Source organism: Orbicella franksi, chromosome 14, assembly GCF_964199315.1.
Source record: "Orbicella franksi chromosome 14, jaOrbFran1.1, whole genome shotgun sequence".
Taxonomy (NCBI): Eukaryota; Metazoa; Cnidaria; class Anthozoa; order Scleractinia; family Merulinidae; genus Orbicella; species Orbicella franksi.
The window spans coordinates 22,201,170-22,219,255 of NC_138158.1; the positions used below are offsets into that span (position 1 = coordinate 22,201,170).

Consider the following 18,086-nt stretch of genomic DNA (forward strand, 5'->3'; position numbering starts at 1 on the left):
GATACTCTTTAAAAACCGTGACTGAAATTTCAAAACATTTTATTGCAAACTTCGCTTCACAAAATAAAATGCAACTCCTAGACGAGGATGAGTTCTTTGAAACTATATTGAAAATTTACAACTCGAAGAGTGTATATTCAAGGAAGTAAACAAATTATTAGTACTTCGAACTGTAATATTTTGTATGAATTGCCTGCTATATCCTCATGTCACATTGTATGCTAATTCTGAGTACCTATTCGTTATGCCAGTCTTCAATCGCTTTTACAGTAAAACAAAAAACGTTTAAAATTAAAACTACGACCAACAACCTCTACGATTGAGGCTACTCTGAAGTTCAGCAATGTAATACAGAACTATTTTTCACAATGTTCACCAAGTTTAAGAAATACGGTACTTACAAAACATTATTCAACGAGTTTCACCACTCCTGTTTCATTGTGTCCCTTTAATTGCCGCAACCAGGGCATTCATCTTTTCCGATCTCTCAAAATCTTGTGGCTTAAGCTTCGCCACCTCTGAAAACCCAAAATGAAAATCTCTTGCGTCGAGTGAACCCCTTTGTAATCCTGTAGGAGGCCATTCAGATGCAAGACTTCCTCCAAATGAAATACTGAAAACCTTTCCATGTAGATGACCATTTTCATCGGCGAATCCCTTATCACGGACAATTTTTTCCAGCTGGGCAATGGCTTCTGATGTTAGGCAAATCAAGACAACGTTGTTTAATTCTTCAAGCCAGGGAAGATCTTTCAACGAATCATCTTTTCCGTCAGCGATATTTACATCATTCGCCACGCGAATACTGCCATGCGCGGCCGTGGTCAGAGCGTCGCGAAAATTCCTCACCACTTTAAGTTGCTCACCAGTTGACTTGTGAAGAAGAAAGATTTTCTTCGTATCGCTCAGAGTTTTTCCTCTCGAAGATGGCGCACTCTGTTGAGAATCCGCCTTCAGCTGTTGCTCCTCTTTCGTCTCCGAGTTTCCCATTTCTAAAATTCCCAAGCGAAAAGAAAACCATCAAAATTCTGAATAAAATCTTTTCCCTATAGAATTCTAGCTCTCGTAACAACGCAGTATAACTGCTAGCAATTTAAATGACATCTCATTATGCGTAATAATATGCAAGAATGACCAAAAACGACGCTCAATTTATCATTTGACGGTAAAAAGGCAAAACAATGAAGATACACCTGCCTTGGTGAATAATAAATGCAAATCATTAACCCCAAAACAAGGCTCTTGGATTTAAATCGCATTATTTGGATTTTTATGTAATCATTAAGCTTAACATTTTTCAGAATTTTTCGCGCTCATCCCAGAAAAAATCCAAAGCAAAATTTTTACGAATCGTATGCACGGCGTACTTATGTAAAAGCTCAGGTCGGTGGCGATGTTAAAAATTAAAAGTAGTTAATGTTTTCGTAACACACCGATAGCTATATATCGTCAAACTTACATTTTTTTTTTCAACAGTTTGAACGATGTAGTCTGCTGAAGATGTTTAATTTTATCGTTTTAACCCCTAAGAATGATCAAAACCTAATTTCACATCACAATATCAATATCTAGTCGAGCAGTGAGGTGGTGAGAACACACGAAATGATCAATACAGCAATATTAAATATGCCAAAAAAAGGTATTACGTCAGCCATGGAATGCGCTGACGTTGCAGCTTCCACTTTCGCTAGGTGCAAAATAAGATCGTGTTTACTTTCCAACTTTATTTCGCCAGAAGCGACGGTCATTAATTTATTTGCAATTTCGCGAGTATTTCTTGTGGGTTTGGGCAAAGAAGTGAATTTTTTGGCTGTTTCATAGCAGCGAGTTAAGAGATTTGAAAGAAAATTAAATATTTGCTGAGTTAAACAGGAGCTTGCCAGAACTTGCAGCGTTTATGTCAATGCTAGAGGAAAAAACACAACCGTTCTAAAATTAGCCGTGGATAGTGTAAACCTCGGATTGTGCGAATCGCGTGACTACTTTGCTTGTCCTTTACATATAGCACAAACAAATTAAATTTTGACCTTTAAGGAGGAAAGCTGTTTATTAATAGCGTTATTAATAGCGTGGCACTCGTTTCGTTTTCGTATCATGCACGGGCATGTCCCGAGCGAACTTCCAGATTAAGACCATTACGTCACCATAGATTTCACAAAGGCTAAGGCCCAGTTCAGACGTCGTGCTTCTGCCATGCCGAACTCAATTGCAATTTGGTTCGACTATGACACGGCAGAAAAACAACTCTGATTCAGACGTCGTGCCAGAGTCGAATCAAATTTAGAATTTACTGATGCCTCGTAACAGTTCTTCTCCTAACTCCCCGTGGGAACGCATTCCTGCCAAAATATATTAATATAATTTATGAATTTCGTTTGGCGCGACAGAGGAACGACGTTTGAATCGCTGCCGTGCCAGAGTCGTGTAGCACGGCAGAGCTTGTCGAACTTAATTCAAAAGTTTGATTCAGACGCCGTGCTTCTGTCGTGCTTTTGTCGAACTTAATTCCTGAATTTAGTTCGGCACGGCAGAAGCACGAACTGAGTTATTTTGTCATGCAACTGAATGCGGAGACAGAAATGTGACTTTTAAACTAGATTATTCCCTCGGGTAACAGCTAAATCACGCGATATCAGTGCCAAAATAAACAAATAGTCCAGTTTTCTTTAAACTGGAAAAGGTGCAGTTAACGCATAGAAATTTGCGTCATTTGCTTTTTACTTACAGGTAACGTAGAGAAACACAGTTTCCGTCTGTTACTTCATCCTTTATCACCGAGAATTCTTAGAAAGCGTGACGTACATGGACATTTATAGAACTTTAATTCACTTTCGTCTCTGCTGATGTTTATTAATCACAGATTCGATGATTTGGTCGATTTGGACATAAACAGAGCTTAAGAGTGTTTATTTTTGTTGAAAGGTTTAATAGAGGCAATCATTTAGAGACGGTTGTCGCATTTAGTAAGAGAAATAGGCGGCATTTAAATCGCACGATAGAGAGGACTCAATTTACATAATATCAAGGCAAAGATGCTTTAACATGGCAGAAATCTAAGTAAACAATCCTCCGTGTTGGTTAATCGAGAGAATTGGTTCTGAAACTTGTTTGAAAACAGTGAACTGCGGCTCAAATTAACGATATCTAATGAACCTAACAAAGTGCGCATTTCCTTGTCACATGCAGATTTCTTCAAATCACACCAACTACCGTAAACAAACCTACTAAAAGGCATATTGTAACAATCTTACTCACCAAATGGCGATGTCAGTGAAACAGAAGTAGTGTTTAGAGGTCCTCCTTTTACAAAGATCACTGAGGAATGTAAATCAACGGGGACAAACAACGAAAATGGTGAGTTCAGCACCAGCTACCTGCTTGTGCTGTAAAGGAATGCGGAGTATTGATATGGGTTATTAATATACTGCAACGTCACAAGAATTTGATTAATACGCACAGGAGAGCGTGACGATGGTCAGCGGCCAACAGGGTGTTGCGTTACATTGACGCGCGCAAACGTCTTTCGTATCTCTATTCACCATTGCTTTGTAAAATTCTTGTGCAGTCGCTCCAAATGAATATTTTTAAAAGTCCTCGCAGCCCTAAATAGATTTGTTTTACATTTTCTCAGCTTATTCCGTCTCACCGAATCATGCTTTTGAGCTTAATAGCTAATAAGGGTGTGGTCAAAGTTCTAGAACTGAAGCCGATCAATGCTTCTAATATTCCCTCTAGAGAACATTTCAAGCATTCCATCGTGTCTTATGTTTTAATTCAATTACAGTATTTCTCTTCCCAAGCATCTTGGATCAGTCTCCATCCATTATACCTTTTCTACTGTTAAATTTGTCTGATTTTGTTTGAACAAATCGGATAAGATTGCATAGAGCTACCCTTTCGCCAAAAACAAGCCAATTATTTTGAGATCACTCGTATTTCAACTGTGTTAAATTATGGGCCACTTAGTTCTTTCCTCAGCCGTTCTGTAGTAGCTGAATAAGACTCCAAAAAATATATTTGAACGAAACTGAATAAACTAAACAAACAAACCGCGTGGAGATCGCCGTAAATTAAATATGCAGAAATCCAGCGCGCAAGTTTCTGTTCACTTTTAAAACCTACACGGAACCAAGTGAAAAGAAATGTAAAAGGACGTGCAATCAGATAACAGTAACTTTTTATTCACGCCGAGGCAAAGAAACCTATGTAAAAGCAAAAAAATGTTCAAAATTTTACAGACGTGCTTCGCTGCATATCAGCATGTTCAAATTAACTCTTCACGCTGAAGCGAAAGGTTGAGTTTTTGCCGACGACTTCTCCGACTTTTGCAGTCATTTCATCGGCCGTGGCGTTACCAATCGTTCCAAAAGTTGAATTCAACTTCAAAGTAATACTGTACATTACTATTTTTGTTGTATTAAGTCCGGGAAACTGCTCCAAATCCCCGATCCGCAAACAATATTCAATACTTACTTGAAAGCGTACAACTGATTGTCATGGTTTGAGGACTCTAAACTCGTTGATCTTCCATTCTGAGGCCACCTAAACATTGATTTGCATTTTTCCTTTCTATTTTAAATCTCAAAGTAGTAATTCCTCCATATTAGGAATGAAAACAAGACCTTTAAAGTTTGCAGATTTGGCTTGCAACGCGCCATTATAAGAGATAATTCCCGGCGGCCAAATAAATTTTGGAAGAGATCGAGGCCATTTGTGCCATGCGCCAGTTTAGGATGGCGTCCAAACTCTGGAATCATACGGCATCGCGATCGATAACCACGGGACATGGTAAATCCCCCGGGAAAAAACGATCGAAATTGTATGCGTTCTCCTTCGACGCACGCAACAAATTTCACGTACGAGCTTCGAGCTTGTTTTGTTTATATTAAAATCAGTCCAGTCACGCTAGCTTCGTCGGTCACGCTGCCTCCGTCACATAACGTTAAGCTCTTCAGTTTTCCTGTTTTATGGGATTTCTAAACGTACTGTAATCGACTAGATAAGACCTTCACATTGTAATCCCTTCTTGAGCAGAGCAAAGGACCAAACACGCTCTGGTCCATTCTCCAGAAGGCCATTTTAAAACGACTAGCTCTAAGAACGAGAAAGCCTCTGAATTGGGAATCGATTCTTGCCCTCATGGCCCTTTTCGCTTCTCTTCTCGCGCCAAGGCCCCGCCAGCTAAGAGAAGCGAAAAGGACTATGGGGACGAGAATAATCTAGAATCGAGCTAAAGAATAAATGGAATCAGGGTTGCCACTCACCGGAACAAAAAAAAAAATCCCTGACTTTTCCCTGACTTTTCCCTGACTGTAACGCAATTTTCACTGAACGTGCAGGATGACTATTTTGGCCATGAATCAACAAAAACAAGGATGGCTCAGAGAATTTTTCAAACAAAATTGCCTTGTCTATACGAAAAGATCTAATAAAATAATTTGAGGCAACCTTAACATAAAATTCCCTGACTTTTCACTGACTTTGAACAGGGATTTAGAAATTCTCTGACCTGATACAAAACTCTCTGACTTTTCCCTGACCTTGAATAAAGTCTAATTTTCCCTGACTTTTCCCTGACCGTGGCAACCCTGGGATTGCTTTGAAAAAAGCCGTCAGCGAGTCCTTATGAGATTAGTTAAATTCCCATTTCGGCAAACGACATTTACTCCACTGACTGCCATATCAACCAAATAGTTTCAGTTAACTTTTCATTTATTCCTGTTTTGAAGTTAAACAAGACATGTTGTTGTTACTCGAAGTGGAAAATACTCGACAAGAAAAATAATCGTATTGGAACCATCTTGACGGGTAGCTCTTCATTCTCTTCCAACCCTCATCTCTTTTACCATTTTTCGCATCATGTCTCTGAAAAGGGAAAGGAAATAAGGACAATTGTCCAGTCAAAAGAAAAACCAAAATCAAACCAGAGAAAAATACAGCGTAAAACCAACCAATACAGCGAGAGAGTGAAATGTGATACTTGAGTTTGTTGGGTGAGGAAAGGGGAGAGCGAGTGGCGTAGGGAGGCAGAAAAGGAGGAAAGGAACGAGGCAGGGACGGAGAGAGGGAGAAAGGATCCGGCGAATCGAGAGACAGAAGGAAGGAGGCAGGAAGAGACGGGAAAATGACAGGGGCAAAGAAAGAGACGACGGTAATGAGGTAGCGACTGAAGGACGGAGGGAGGTGGAAGGCAGGGAGGCAGGGATGGAGGGCCGGAGACAGGAGCTAAGAAGGAAGTGAAAACGGAGAGGGGGCAGGGAGGGAGGGAGAGAGGCAAGGACAGAAGGACAGGGGTAGGGACGAAGAGAGGCGGGACGGAAGGAGGAATAGACGGACGAATGATCGAAACACACAACAAGCAACTCATACCTGATCGCATTAAGCTTCTCTTCCACTGACTCCCAAGGATGGCGATCTTCGCTGAATTCAAGAAGCTCTAGAAAGAAAGAAAGAATTCAACACTTTGAGAGTCTGCCAAGCATAACGCGTTTGACAGACAGAAAAAAAACTTATCATGGCTCCTTTGTCAACAAGGGATCTATTACTTGAGATGAAATATAAATGTTGTTCTCAGCCAGATTTATTGGATACCTTTCTACCCTGGGTACCAGAGGCTTTTTGTGCGCGGCACAGCCTTATCTCTTAGGTTCCAACGAGCGCTTATCCCTGCGTATGCAAATGCGAACGTGAAAAAATGCAGCATTGGAGACGAAGGGAAGTATTCTTGTCTCGTCCCAAACCTTTCCCGTCTTAAACCATCGCCCCGTAGTCCAATTCCCGATTTTCGAGAGAAAAACAGGCTACAATAAATCTAACTTAAACACCCCAAGTTATGATAACCAATAAAGAAAGGTTGTGCCGTTTCGAAAGGTCTTGCAGCACGAAGCAACTAAACACAAGGTTGAGTATTTCTAGTGTCCTGGATGGAGTGTTAGTCGTTCCGCGGTCCTCCCAGATTTAGTCAGACCTCCATTAATAATCCCACGGTACCCATTTATATCTCAGGGCGGAGGGGAGGGGGGAGTACTTAAAGACACTTAAGAGTTAGATGTGTTTTGCCGAGGAACGCAGTACAACGATCCTGGTCTGCGCTTGAACTGGCGTATATCGCATGATATCAGATCTTAATCTAACTTCCAACCTTCTGCGAGTTTCATATCACTGATCCAGTCTCCTTCTTTATAATACTTTACACGTAAATTCTGCAAAGGCGACAAGAGTTACCAAAAAAGAAATCAGTCAAATTCCCGATAGGCAGGGGTGCAAAGTGATACTCACTGTCACGCACACGCGCGCGGGAGGGCTCGCACGGACATCACAAAAACACGCGGTCGCGAACAAGTGCGCGCACACACTCCTTCAAGGCGATGCATTCTGTGACGCTTACATACCAGAAGAGAACATCTTTCCATACGAGTCAGAAGTAATATACGATCCACATCATACTCTAGACGAGCCACTCGCTTGGCCTGCGTGTAAGTTGTACTCATTTGTGCAATGAGAATGTTGAGTAAAATGACGAGCACAGTTCCCATGTAAGCTAGCATCAGCAGAATCGAGAGCCAACTACAAGAGAGATGAGATCACAGCACAAAATTAGTGCCACACAAAACGTAACAGTGATTAAGGCCAAACTGGTTTCTGGGAGCAGACCAAAACCCAAAACAACTGTTCCTATTTGGGGTTGGGTGGGGTGGTGCAGGATGAAATAAACAAACAGTGCTGTGCCCAGTGGGCAGAAATAGGAAATAAACACAGTTGAGACTTACTTGAAACCTGAGTAATCTTCAGCAATTGGCTGCTGTTCAGACAGCGCACGAAAACCGCTTAACAACACATCCTCGAAGCCTCTAAAAATGAAAATGTAGCTTTAATTTTCAAATGGGCTTTTTCTAGGTTTAAAATTCTCCCGCGCAAGTAGCAGCCACTGCTCAGCATGGATCTCTATAGAATTAAGTCATTAGCATGGAATTTTTCGGGTCTAGTCTCACTCGTCTTTCGAGTGACGTAAGAGATTTAACGTGTAAAAAGAAAAGTTTGTCCTGTGAAGCTTGAAGGGAGAGTAACGCAAAATGACTCCTGGAAAAAGACTAGATAAAAGGTTTTCTTTCAAGGTGGTTCAAAACAGTTTTCTGTTCTTTAGAGACTTATAGAACTAGGTGCGATTTTTCAGACTTGGAACTGTACTGTTTAGAATGGCTGTGCTATCTTTTTAAGGTAACTCTCCACCGTACCTTTCATTGTGTTTAATTCATAAATTAAGTTTGCACTGTTCCGTTGCATAGCAACAAACTTGACCTACTTTTTACTATCAATTGCATTTATCTTGAAAACTAAGCCGGTGACCCCACGTTTTTTTGTTTTTTTAAACAAATATCCATTTATTAGCCAAAGAAGAAGAAACAGGGAAAACTATGGAAATTTCCAAGTTGGAGAAATTCCACTCCACATTTTTTTCTAAAACATTTCGCACATGCATTCCGCTTTTGCTGTTGAATATATATTTTTTTTGCATTAAAAAAGGAGGGTCACTGGATCTGTTTTTGAGATATTAGCTTCGTAGATAAGGAATTTTTCGCGCGCGTTCTACGCGCAATTAAAATCTCAACGTTGCAAAATCGCCCCTTACGCATGCGTGAAGGCGGTCGATCCGCTGGTCAGTAAAGCCCTCAATTCTACCCGAATAAACGCGAATAGTGATTTCTATTTTGTTGTTGTCGTTAGCAGCATAAGCGGTAGAAGAAGAGTACCATAAATACCCGAAGATGAGACTGGCCAAGTAAAAAGAACGAAGAAAACCTGAAGAGTAGTTTATTTTCCTGCCGTTTTTTGGATTGATAGCTGGCGCGATCGATCGCAACATCAACATCACAATTTTCGTTTACGTTCCGGCACAGCGGTCTAAAAGAATGTTTTTTTTCCCTTTGAAATTGCCTGAACGATTGATGTTTTCGAAGGTAAAAATAACTGATATCGCAAACAGCTTACTAAACTTCGCAGAAACAAAGTTTTACGAAGTAGGCCTCGGGCCTCCATGCTTGTTTTAAATCTCGCGCGCTATCTCGCGACACCTTATGTGATCGCGTGATACCTCGCGCTGAAGTGCGCGTTAGAGCCCAGGCGTCTCACGGAAATGCTACTGTTTTGAGCCACCTTAAGCAAGTTGTATTAAAAGAAGTTTTCATAAGCCCATTAATAACACGCACCTAAATTGTTGGTTTTGCTTGGAAGAACGAAGAGACAAGAACAACGAACCACAAAAGGAGAGAAAAACCACAGCAAAAACTACCATGAATCTTGTCACGTCTTGTCTAATAATCTTAGCCAAGGTTTTTGTGTATAATCCTGTGGTCCTACAAATACAGGAAAACATTGATTAGAGAAAGGAGCTAATATAATTAGTCTAAATTCGTTTAATTACAATCAAAGATCGTTAAGAGAGGGGTACAGCGAGAGCAAAGGGAGAAAATACTGTAGCTTGACATATAAGAAGTTGAAAATAACTGTCCCTAAAAACTGAAAGAAATTTAGCCTGCGTAACAGAATTCTCCTTTCCATTTTCATGGCGGGAAGATCGAGCAAGTGAGCGAACAAACTAGCAGGTGCTGAAAGAAATGTATAACTGATGACAGTCTGTCAAGATTAGTTGACAGGGGAATTTTACTCAGGTTTCAACAGAAGCGCAACTGGTTTCCACAACGAGGCAAGCAAAAATATTTGAATTTAAGATGACTTCCTCAAGATGGCCAAACCAGGCACACACAGGCTGCAATAAGTTTTCAGATTACCTTGTCACACAAGAAAACTTAAATATCCTCAACCAATTGAACAGGAAAGCTAGCGATGCCACCATCCACTGCGCTTTGCTATCAGAGTACCGTAATGGAATAATGCAGAAGATTAGAAGCAGGCCTAAACAGTCAAACAGGTTCATCCACTCTTTGAAGTACAAGTGCCTTTCTCTGGAAGACAGAAGACAAAATGGGAGATACTGGTAACGTTTAGAAAATGCTTTGAATCCATTGGTGTTGGTAGTTCGTTTTAATAGTGCCATCGCCTGGGTGACGGTACAAGTAGTTTTGAAAACGGGCTTTTTAACTTAATGAAGAGATGGACCGGGTAAGAGTCAAAGTGGCATACCCCCAGTGGCAAAGCAATTTTTTAGTAGTAATTTTTCTTGGACAATTCTGTCCAAGAGGGAAAGGCGCAATGAGGTTAACCCTATGTAAAGCATCAGCCCGTGAGATGAGGCCAGACCACAACACTGGCAACTCCGTGCCCTACTCTTTAACGGGTGTCTGTAGGGTTATCCTTACAATTAATACGCTTACCAATGTCGAGTCAATAGCACTGAGGCTAACTTGGGTGCTGTCTAAGTTAACCGTAGCGCTCTTAAGGTGGCTCCCTATAGTTTCATGATTGCACGCGCGTATAGGACGAAAGCTCAAGTAATCTGCGCGCGCTCAAAGGAAAACGTCAGTGTTTTTCGATTTTTATGACGTCAACATGAGCACAAAAAGCAAAACTGACAGTGAATTTTCTCGCGCTTCCTTTGGTGAATTTTTTCGAAATTTGGCTCGGTTGTAACTACATGCAATTCCTATGAAATACCCTATTTTCGTTAAATCTGTCAGAGCTAATCTAATTTAGTACCACCCAACTAGTGGACTAATGCAAATCCTGCATTTTAATTGGCTACGCTACTAGAGGAATATTAGTGATAGTCCTCGAGTAGCAAAATTGGCGCAATCGAGCGTGACGCTTTCTTTCGTTTTATTCCCAAATGAATATTTCTTCAACTTGCATTCGCTAACTTTATTATTGCCTTTTCTGTCCGACTGGTTGGGTGATACTAAAACAATTAGACCCTTCGCCCTCAAGGGCCACGGGTCTAATTGTTAAATATTTAGAAGAATGACAAATTACAGGATATTGGAAAACCCGTCTCAACAACCTTGACTTTTTACCAATTCAAACTGTCAGGCAATATCATTTCCACGAGGTGGCAAAGTATGAAAACATTTCACCGAAGGAAGGTATAAATATGGAGTTTAGGCCAAAATGAGGAATATATCTGCCTATCATTAGATGAGATGTTGCCGTGCTAACGGCCTTAAATTAACTAAGTTTCCTCTCCTAACTCGCGCTCTATATGGAGGGTGTTCGCAAATACTCTAGGGAGCCACCTTTAGGCTAACCGTAGAGGCATTTCCTCATTTTGCCATCTGCGCTACGCCTTCTGAAAACAAGTTTTATTAATTGTCGCTGACTGAAGTTTCGGCAAACTGAGCGAAAGTCATCTACAGAATCAAATATCTGTTAGTTGATGGTGCAGCCAATTCATTTCAGTCTAAAAAAACACCCTTTCAAATTGGCACCAGTATCGCCTCTCGATATTAAGCAGGTTTTCAGGCACACGCAAGATTTACCCCATTACTTACCTTCTCATTTGATTGATTTCTTCGCAGATGAAAAGGAGGGCCATAACAAGGGTTAAAATTTCACAGACGCCACGCAGTGAGTCAGCAATACCCTTGTAAAGTGTGGGGTCCAGTCTAGTTGAGCCGTACATGAGAGAATAAGACAATAGGAGCAAGAAAATCACATAAAGTCCGGCTTGAAGGCTGTACAAGAAATAAATTAAAGATGAACACTTAAAAGTGGCAGGGGCAATTGTGGTTGGGCGGTACCTTTTAGGGGTGAAAAATTGGTTGTTTTGGTGCTAGTAGAGGGCAACTCAATAAAATCTTGCTTCAAGGATTGCTCAGTATTTGGGATCAAAACGATCCTACATGAAATTCACCTTAGAAAACACTTACAGACTAATATGAAGATATTACTTAGACTATTGCAGGTGGAGCAAACTGCAAAAAGACCTTAGCAGTCTCTATGTCTTTTACAAGACATAAGGAAAGAATGTGAAAAGTCCTGTACTTATTTAAACAGTCAACAATTCTCAATAACAACTTCAGTGAACTAGTATTTATATATAACAGTGATTTTAATTTCAAGGAAACCAGGCTATCATTTTATGGTTCTTATTATGAGAGCTTGCTAATAGTAAGTTTCCTGAGTCTAGTGTCTTAACTAACCTGATTGCATAACAATTTTTTGTGCTTTAACATGATAGTGTTCAAACTAAATCCCAGGCTCTCTCTCCTTTTCCTCAGAGAGAGCCTGGGATCACGGTTGGATAATGTCTGCGATTTGGTGTGGGATAGGTTAACATACCATAGAAACCAGTGTCCATAACTCTGCCATTTTGTTTTTATCAGCATTCTCACCACAGGATGTTGCAAGGCTTCCTAAAAATACATGTAGATGCAAATGGCATAATCAACTGTTGGTCAAGAAACGTTTTCAGCTAGAATCACTTAATCTGAGATATAAGTGTGTCAAAAGTGATATCCAAGAGCCATAATTTTGATTTAATACCATTTTGGCTTAGCTGATTTGCAAACTGACAGTCTTTCACACCTCAGTAAGGATGTAGTGTTTCTGGGGTCTCATTTGTCCAGAATGAGGTCCAGAAATCCCATTATGGTGAATTTGTAAAATAATTCTTTAGTAACTACAAGGTCTTTCCACATCCTAACAGACAAAAACTTTAGTGGTACTGTAATTCTGTAAAGATTAGCGCACTATACTGAAAGATAAAGATTTTTAAATTATATTGCCTAACCTTATTATTGCTTTTTGCAATAAGATGTAAACAAGACTTGTCACACCGGTTAAAATATTTATTATATGTCAGCTTGTTTCCCTCTGAGGCCATAACTTTAGGAGGTCGGCCTGCCTCGTCACCATCCAGGATGTGGTAATAAAAGTGATAGTCAAATGGATCGTCAGGGATGGTGCTCCATGCACCTTCAATTGCCCTCTTTTCTTCTTGATTGCCATAGTTGTCTTTGCGCTTTGGTAGGTGTGGCCAGTGTGGGTTCACCATCTGGTCTAATATGGCAACTACTGATTTCTGAAAACATAAGTAAATTTACAACACTGACAGTTACTAAATATAGTAAATATTACCACAGTAATGGTAAGTCATTAATTAGTAAATGATTTTTGGCTGTCCGTTTCTGCTGCAAATTCGCCTTTTTATTTTATTGTATTTCATATCCCCTCATGATCACTCTCTCCCCTTTCATCTGGTGAAGGTGATTACACACCCAGGTAATGGTTTTGTTTCCTTTCATCACCCTTTAGCCATATAAAACATATTCTCACCTTCATTTTGGAATTCTCAATAATCGACTTGAAGCTAAAGAGAGATGGCTGAGGACTTGACATATCACCTACCCTCCATGAAAACAAACTCTGCACTCTGATGGAAAGAAAATATGAACAAATGAGTTGAATCACAGTATGACATGGAAGATTAGGTCTAAACTACAGATCATGTGCTACCCATTGGGGAAATCAAGCATTCAAACTCAAGGTTGGGTCTGTCAGACCCCAAGGGCGTGGATGCCATTTGGCAACTGTGAGGAAAGTAACTCTTACAGATGTCAGTGTAAACTGTGAACTGCAGACTGAGGGTAAGAATTGAGGACAAGAATTGATAAGCCTCTACCGTCCTTCAAGAACTCTCTGTTCATCCTGCATCTCTCTGTCTAAACTGTACCAGCTATAACTTGAAGTCTTATGGACCTAGAGCTTTTGCTGTCACCTTGCCACAATTCTGGAATGACTTACCAATATATATCAGAAAATCAGACAATCTTCAAATTTTCAAAACTCGGCTTAAAACCCATTTTTATTCTATTTTTAATATTATTCTATTTTAATCATATTTTATAACTTGTAAAGCAAGTAGATCATGCTTGGAAAGACACTATAAAAATACTATTTATTATTATAAAAATTGCAGACCAAGGGTAAAACACAAACTGGAGACTACAGATTTTTTAAGTGTATATCGTAATATTTCCATTATCGAGAGCTGACAGTAGAAAGGATTATTCAGACTAATCTCAGGGAAAGCCTGCACTCCACTTAGCCTGACTATCACTCTGGTTAGCCTGAATATCACTCAAGTTAGCCTAAATAATGCTTTGGTTAGCCTGTTTATGGTTAGCTCCCAATGATGGAAAGGGTAAGTAAACACATTCAAGTAAAAAGTCTACAGACTGCAGTCTTCGTTTTACCTCCAGTCTGCATTTAATCCTGGGTTAGGACTCCAATTTAAAAAGGACAGGGGTGCTGATCAAGAAATTTTGAAGAGAACACCTCATAGGTGCCAATTATTCTAAAACAACCCATTATCTCCTGTCATATATTTTCAGCTAAAGATCCTTTAAGGTGCAGTACCACATAAGATTTCTGCTGTGGACCTTTTGAGGCTGAACACCCTAAGAGGTACCAAAACTGCTTTAGGTATGGCAAATCCTTTCTATATGGGAGTCTCCCCCACCCCCTCTACATGTTAGCCCCAGTCTGCAATCCCCAGTCTCCAGTCTGTGTGTTACACTGACCAATAACTCTTAGGGGTAGAAAACTGAACTCAATCATTACCTTTCATGCCACATTATTTTGATCAAATATGCTGTAACATCATCATTCTCCATTGTTAACGCCAACTCAACTGGTAGTAAACCTCGCTTCTTCTCAGGTTTAAGCTGACCTGTTGTTTTCAGATCCAACAAGCGAGGACATTTTTTTGCAAGTGTTTTAGTGACAAGTGGAAAGTCAAGCTCAGCTGCATAGTGCATCAATGTCTTCTTTGTCTTATCTTCATCATCCCTGAACATCTCATATCTATTGTCTGCATTGAGTTCGCTCTTTAATAGGATCTCCAAAAATCTATTAATCTGCAAGAAACCACATGTCAATGGTAGTTAACTACTTACTGCTAATTTATCACTAAATGCAAATATTATTGTGAGAAGACTGTTCTTTCAAACTGAAGAAAATAGATTTGAAAATTAGTATTAAAATTCTTACGTTACACTCTGCCTAATGTTCAAGGAAGATTACATGCAGTGGTCAGAAGATTAGTAAACAAGTTAACAAGAAGTGAACGAGTGATGGAGAGAAAATACCCAAAAAATAGCAAGTAAAATATGACTCAGTATTTCAAAAGCAAAGAAAGTCTGATATGAACAAGTCCAGGGTAAGTGGAGTTTCCAGTCAGGCTAGTGGCTTCTGTCCTTCACTAGCCCATTCTTTCTCAGAGACCTGCATTCTTCATACTCAATCAATTTATGCCAAACTTATGAGCTTATCATAAGAATTATCTTAAGAAATTATCTTACATGACACCACATACAACTGCCGATAGGGCTCAAAAGGCTAACTGATAAATCCAACATATGTTCAGATTTCTTCCAGCTTTGATTTCAGTTTTAACATTCAATAAAATAAAATATATAGATTTAGCCAAGCCTAAAAGCAGAGATCCTGATTAAATAAGCTAAAATGTGATTCTGAGACGGCAAAACATTATACTGGCAGTTGGTTGGGCAAAAAGTATACAAAAAAAAAATGTAAAAGCCTAGTACGTGCGAAGAATTGCCAATGATACAGCCACACAATGAAGTCTGTCTGCTGGCGAGTTTATCAAGGCTGCTGCCTAATGGGCGCCCGGTCGCCTGAGGCACCTAAGTTACAAGTGCGGGAGACTTAAGTTTTGTTCAAGGAGCCTGAGTGGGTGCCTAAACATGGAGTTTTCATTCCCATCTAATCTGCGCGATGACTTCAATCCCTTGTAACCAGGAATTACATGCAATTCCTGATTGCAACTTTGTTCCACCAATATAAAAATTCTCATTATCAAGCCTGCTAACCGTCACTGATCGTCGTACATTAAGGGTTTTCACTGGCTAATGCACCAGTCAAAGTAAATCCCCACCCCCCTTTTAACCTGGGAATAGGCGGGAACTTGGACAAAAGGACTCGAAAAAATGAGCCAATGTCCCCACCCCCAGGGAAATAGTTTCGTTCCAATATCCTCACTTGTCCCTGCCTACTAGCGAAGGTATATGCTGAGGCTCCAATTTTATTTTGTTCAAAATGTTTCAAACCAGTTTGGGATGGCAAGCAAGCACTAGGGATGAAATAGATTAAAAAGCAACAAGTTAGCTACTCACATTACTCTTCGCCTTTTTGGTTGCCTTCTGGGCTGATCCCAGTCTCTTTGCAACACACAGTTCTAGACTCCAAGCCTCCAGCAGAGAAATTCCCTGGTTCGGATATGTTGGGATACCAAGGAAGCAATTCTCGTCCAAGACCCCATGTACCAGGGCAGTTTTGAGAGTCAATGATTGGTTATTGTCCTACTAATGTCCCCACTTTTCCTGGGTTGGGGGGTGGGGCGGGGATTTACTTTGACTGGTGCTTAACACACCTTCTGACTGGATGTTTCTCATCAATGAAATCAGTCATAAAATCATTCACACAATAAATCAAACTGATTTTCCAATTTTAAGTTTCCAAACTCGGGATGCAGCTTATCTGCGAGTGAGGCTTACATGTATATGTCGGTATTTATGGTAGACGCACTGAATTGAATTTCTATAGTTTCTACAGGGCTCGAAATTAACTTTTTCGTTCGTGAGCCAGCTGGCGACTTACGGAAAAATTTTGGTCGCCAGATCATAAATTTTGGTTGCCAACTTATTTTATATATAACTTACACAAGAACACGATACGTTACTTTGCATGCAAGAAAAGTCACAATTGAAGAGCGAAAACAATAACTGATGAAGGATTCAAAGTTTGGATTAACCTTTTGGCTGAATCCTCATTCCCCACACGTAAAAACTCACGTAATTCCTTCAACTGATTGGTATCTGCCGTCATTTTCGCGGCAAATGAAAACCACATGGTGTTGAAGTGCGCCTGCGATCCCAGTTTCGGAAGAAGCCGCTGAAACAATATGGCGCGCCGTGAACGCAGAATCGACATGTCGAAATACATCAGGAGTCATAATCGGGGACGGAGACCGTAAGCCTCGGGATCCGCGCGTACCTATGATATGGGGCAATTTTTCTATTTTTAGAACAAATTGCGTTTGTTCTGACTTAAGAATATAGCAAGAAAACTCTCCACTCTGGTATTGAGTTAATTTGTGAGTTTCTCAGACAATGGTTAATTATAACCAAAACCTGTTTTGATGGTTTCTTATTGTTTCTGCTTGTTTGGTGAGTTTGCAAAGTTTTTGAAAGGAAAGTCTGACGCGTACAATTAGCTCATTTGCATACTGCAGCTCGTGCACTTTCAAGTCTGAGTCGGTGCTTTCAATAGACCATTTTACAGTTGTCTGCTCAGTGACCTGGCCTTTGTATGGCAGTGAGGCGAGAGTTGACCTTGTTTTGATACAGACCTCACTGCTTTTGTCATGTAAATGCACCTAGTTAGCATCAGAACAACTTGTTTTACACAACAAAAGCAGTGAGGTCTGTATCAAAACAAGGTCAACTCTAGCCTCGCTGCCATACAAAGGCCAGGTCACTGAGCAGACAACTGTAAAATGGTCTATTGTCAACAAATCTTGACAAAGATTTCTTTCTTTATCTTTTGTGCTGAGATGCCGCAACAAATTTCACGAACGCAAAAAAGGCTACTAACATCGTGTGTTTCTTCAACATAAGCATAGTGAAGTTTTACACTGAGAATACAAAATCGAAATCGTTTTTCAAAGTTGATTATATAAAGAAAGCGTCATCGTAACTTTGCTGATTATTTCTGGTTTATTCACATATTTTCAGCTTAGCTTTTAATATGTTCTCAAACATTTATCAATCTTAAACATATTCAAAAACTATAGAGTTATTGTTTGAGTTCGATGTACGCTTTCACATGAAAGTGCGGCAGAAGTACAATTTGTCATGTTTACTGACTGTACAAAACACGCATTGGCGGGCGCTCTCATTCATGGACAACAGAGAATTTACTGGATTTTTACACGAATAAAACTGAGCAGTATCTACGGACGTAAAGTTATTGGGCCTTGATGAAACATCAAGCGTTGCTTACAATTCAAGCGAAACTCAAACTGACCAAACAAGCAATTATTTTGTTTCACTTTTCAATCGCGATAGGCTGGCAAATTTCTCGCAAGCGTGTGGCAAGTGGAGCTAGGAAAC

The 18,086-nt window shown here is 40.1% G+C and overlaps 2 protein-coding genes across 5 annotated transcripts in view; both read right to left on the reverse strand.

The window, feature by feature from the left end:
- Positions 1-22: 22 nt before the first annotated feature.
- Positions 23-3,937, reverse strand: LOC145468660 (uncharacterized). 2 transcript variants are annotated; one of them, XM_081452373.1, is made up of 2 exons: positions 3,256-3,937; positions 23-992 (listed from the first exon to the last, which is right to left on the reverse strand). In XM_081452373.1, exon 2 carries the CDS (start codon positions 988-990, stop codon positions 436-438), a length of 555 nt encoding a protein of 184 aa, XP_081308499.1. In that variant the 5' UTR covers positions 991-992; positions 3,256-3,937; the 3' UTR covers positions 23-435. The 2 variants fall into 2 exon arrangements, with proteins under 2 accessions (XP_081308499.1, XP_081308500.1); XM_081452374.1 differs by lacking the exon at positions 3,256-3,937 and adding an exon at positions 1,460-1,509.
- A 253-nt stretch (positions 3,938-4,190) lies between these two features.
- LOC145467088 (transient receptor potential cation channel subfamily V member 5-like) overlaps positions 4,191-18,086 on the reverse strand; it is a 92,468-nt gene continuing 78,572 nt past the window's right edge. The window contains exons 2-13 of one of the 3 annotated variants that reach the window (XM_081450612.1): positions 14,515-15,168; positions 13,228-13,324; positions 12,683-12,973; positions 12,232-12,305; positions 11,442-11,624; positions 9,789-9,962; positions 9,207-9,353; positions 7,770-7,850; positions 7,392-7,566; positions 7,142-7,202; positions 6,370-6,436; positions 4,191-5,865 (exon numbers count right to left, since the gene is read on the reverse strand). In XM_081450612.1, coding sequence (XP_081306738.1) covers positions 5,817-5,865; positions 6,370-6,436; positions 7,142-7,202; positions 7,392-7,566; positions 7,770-7,850; positions 9,207-9,353; positions 9,789-9,962; positions 11,442-11,624; positions 12,232-12,305; positions 12,683-12,973; positions 13,228-13,324; positions 14,515-14,750 — 1,635 coding nt within the window. In that variant the 5' untranslated portion in view covers positions 14,751-15,168 and the 3' untranslated portion in view covers positions 4,191-5,816. Of the gene's footprint in view, positions 5,866-6,369; positions 6,437-7,141; positions 7,203-7,391; positions 7,567-7,769; positions 7,851-9,206; positions 9,354-9,788; positions 9,963-11,441; positions 11,625-12,231; positions 12,306-12,682; positions 12,974-13,227; positions 13,325-14,514; positions 15,400-18,086 lie in introns of all 3 variants that reach the window. The other 2 variants (XM_081450611.1, XM_081450610.1) reach the window with 2 other exon arrangements.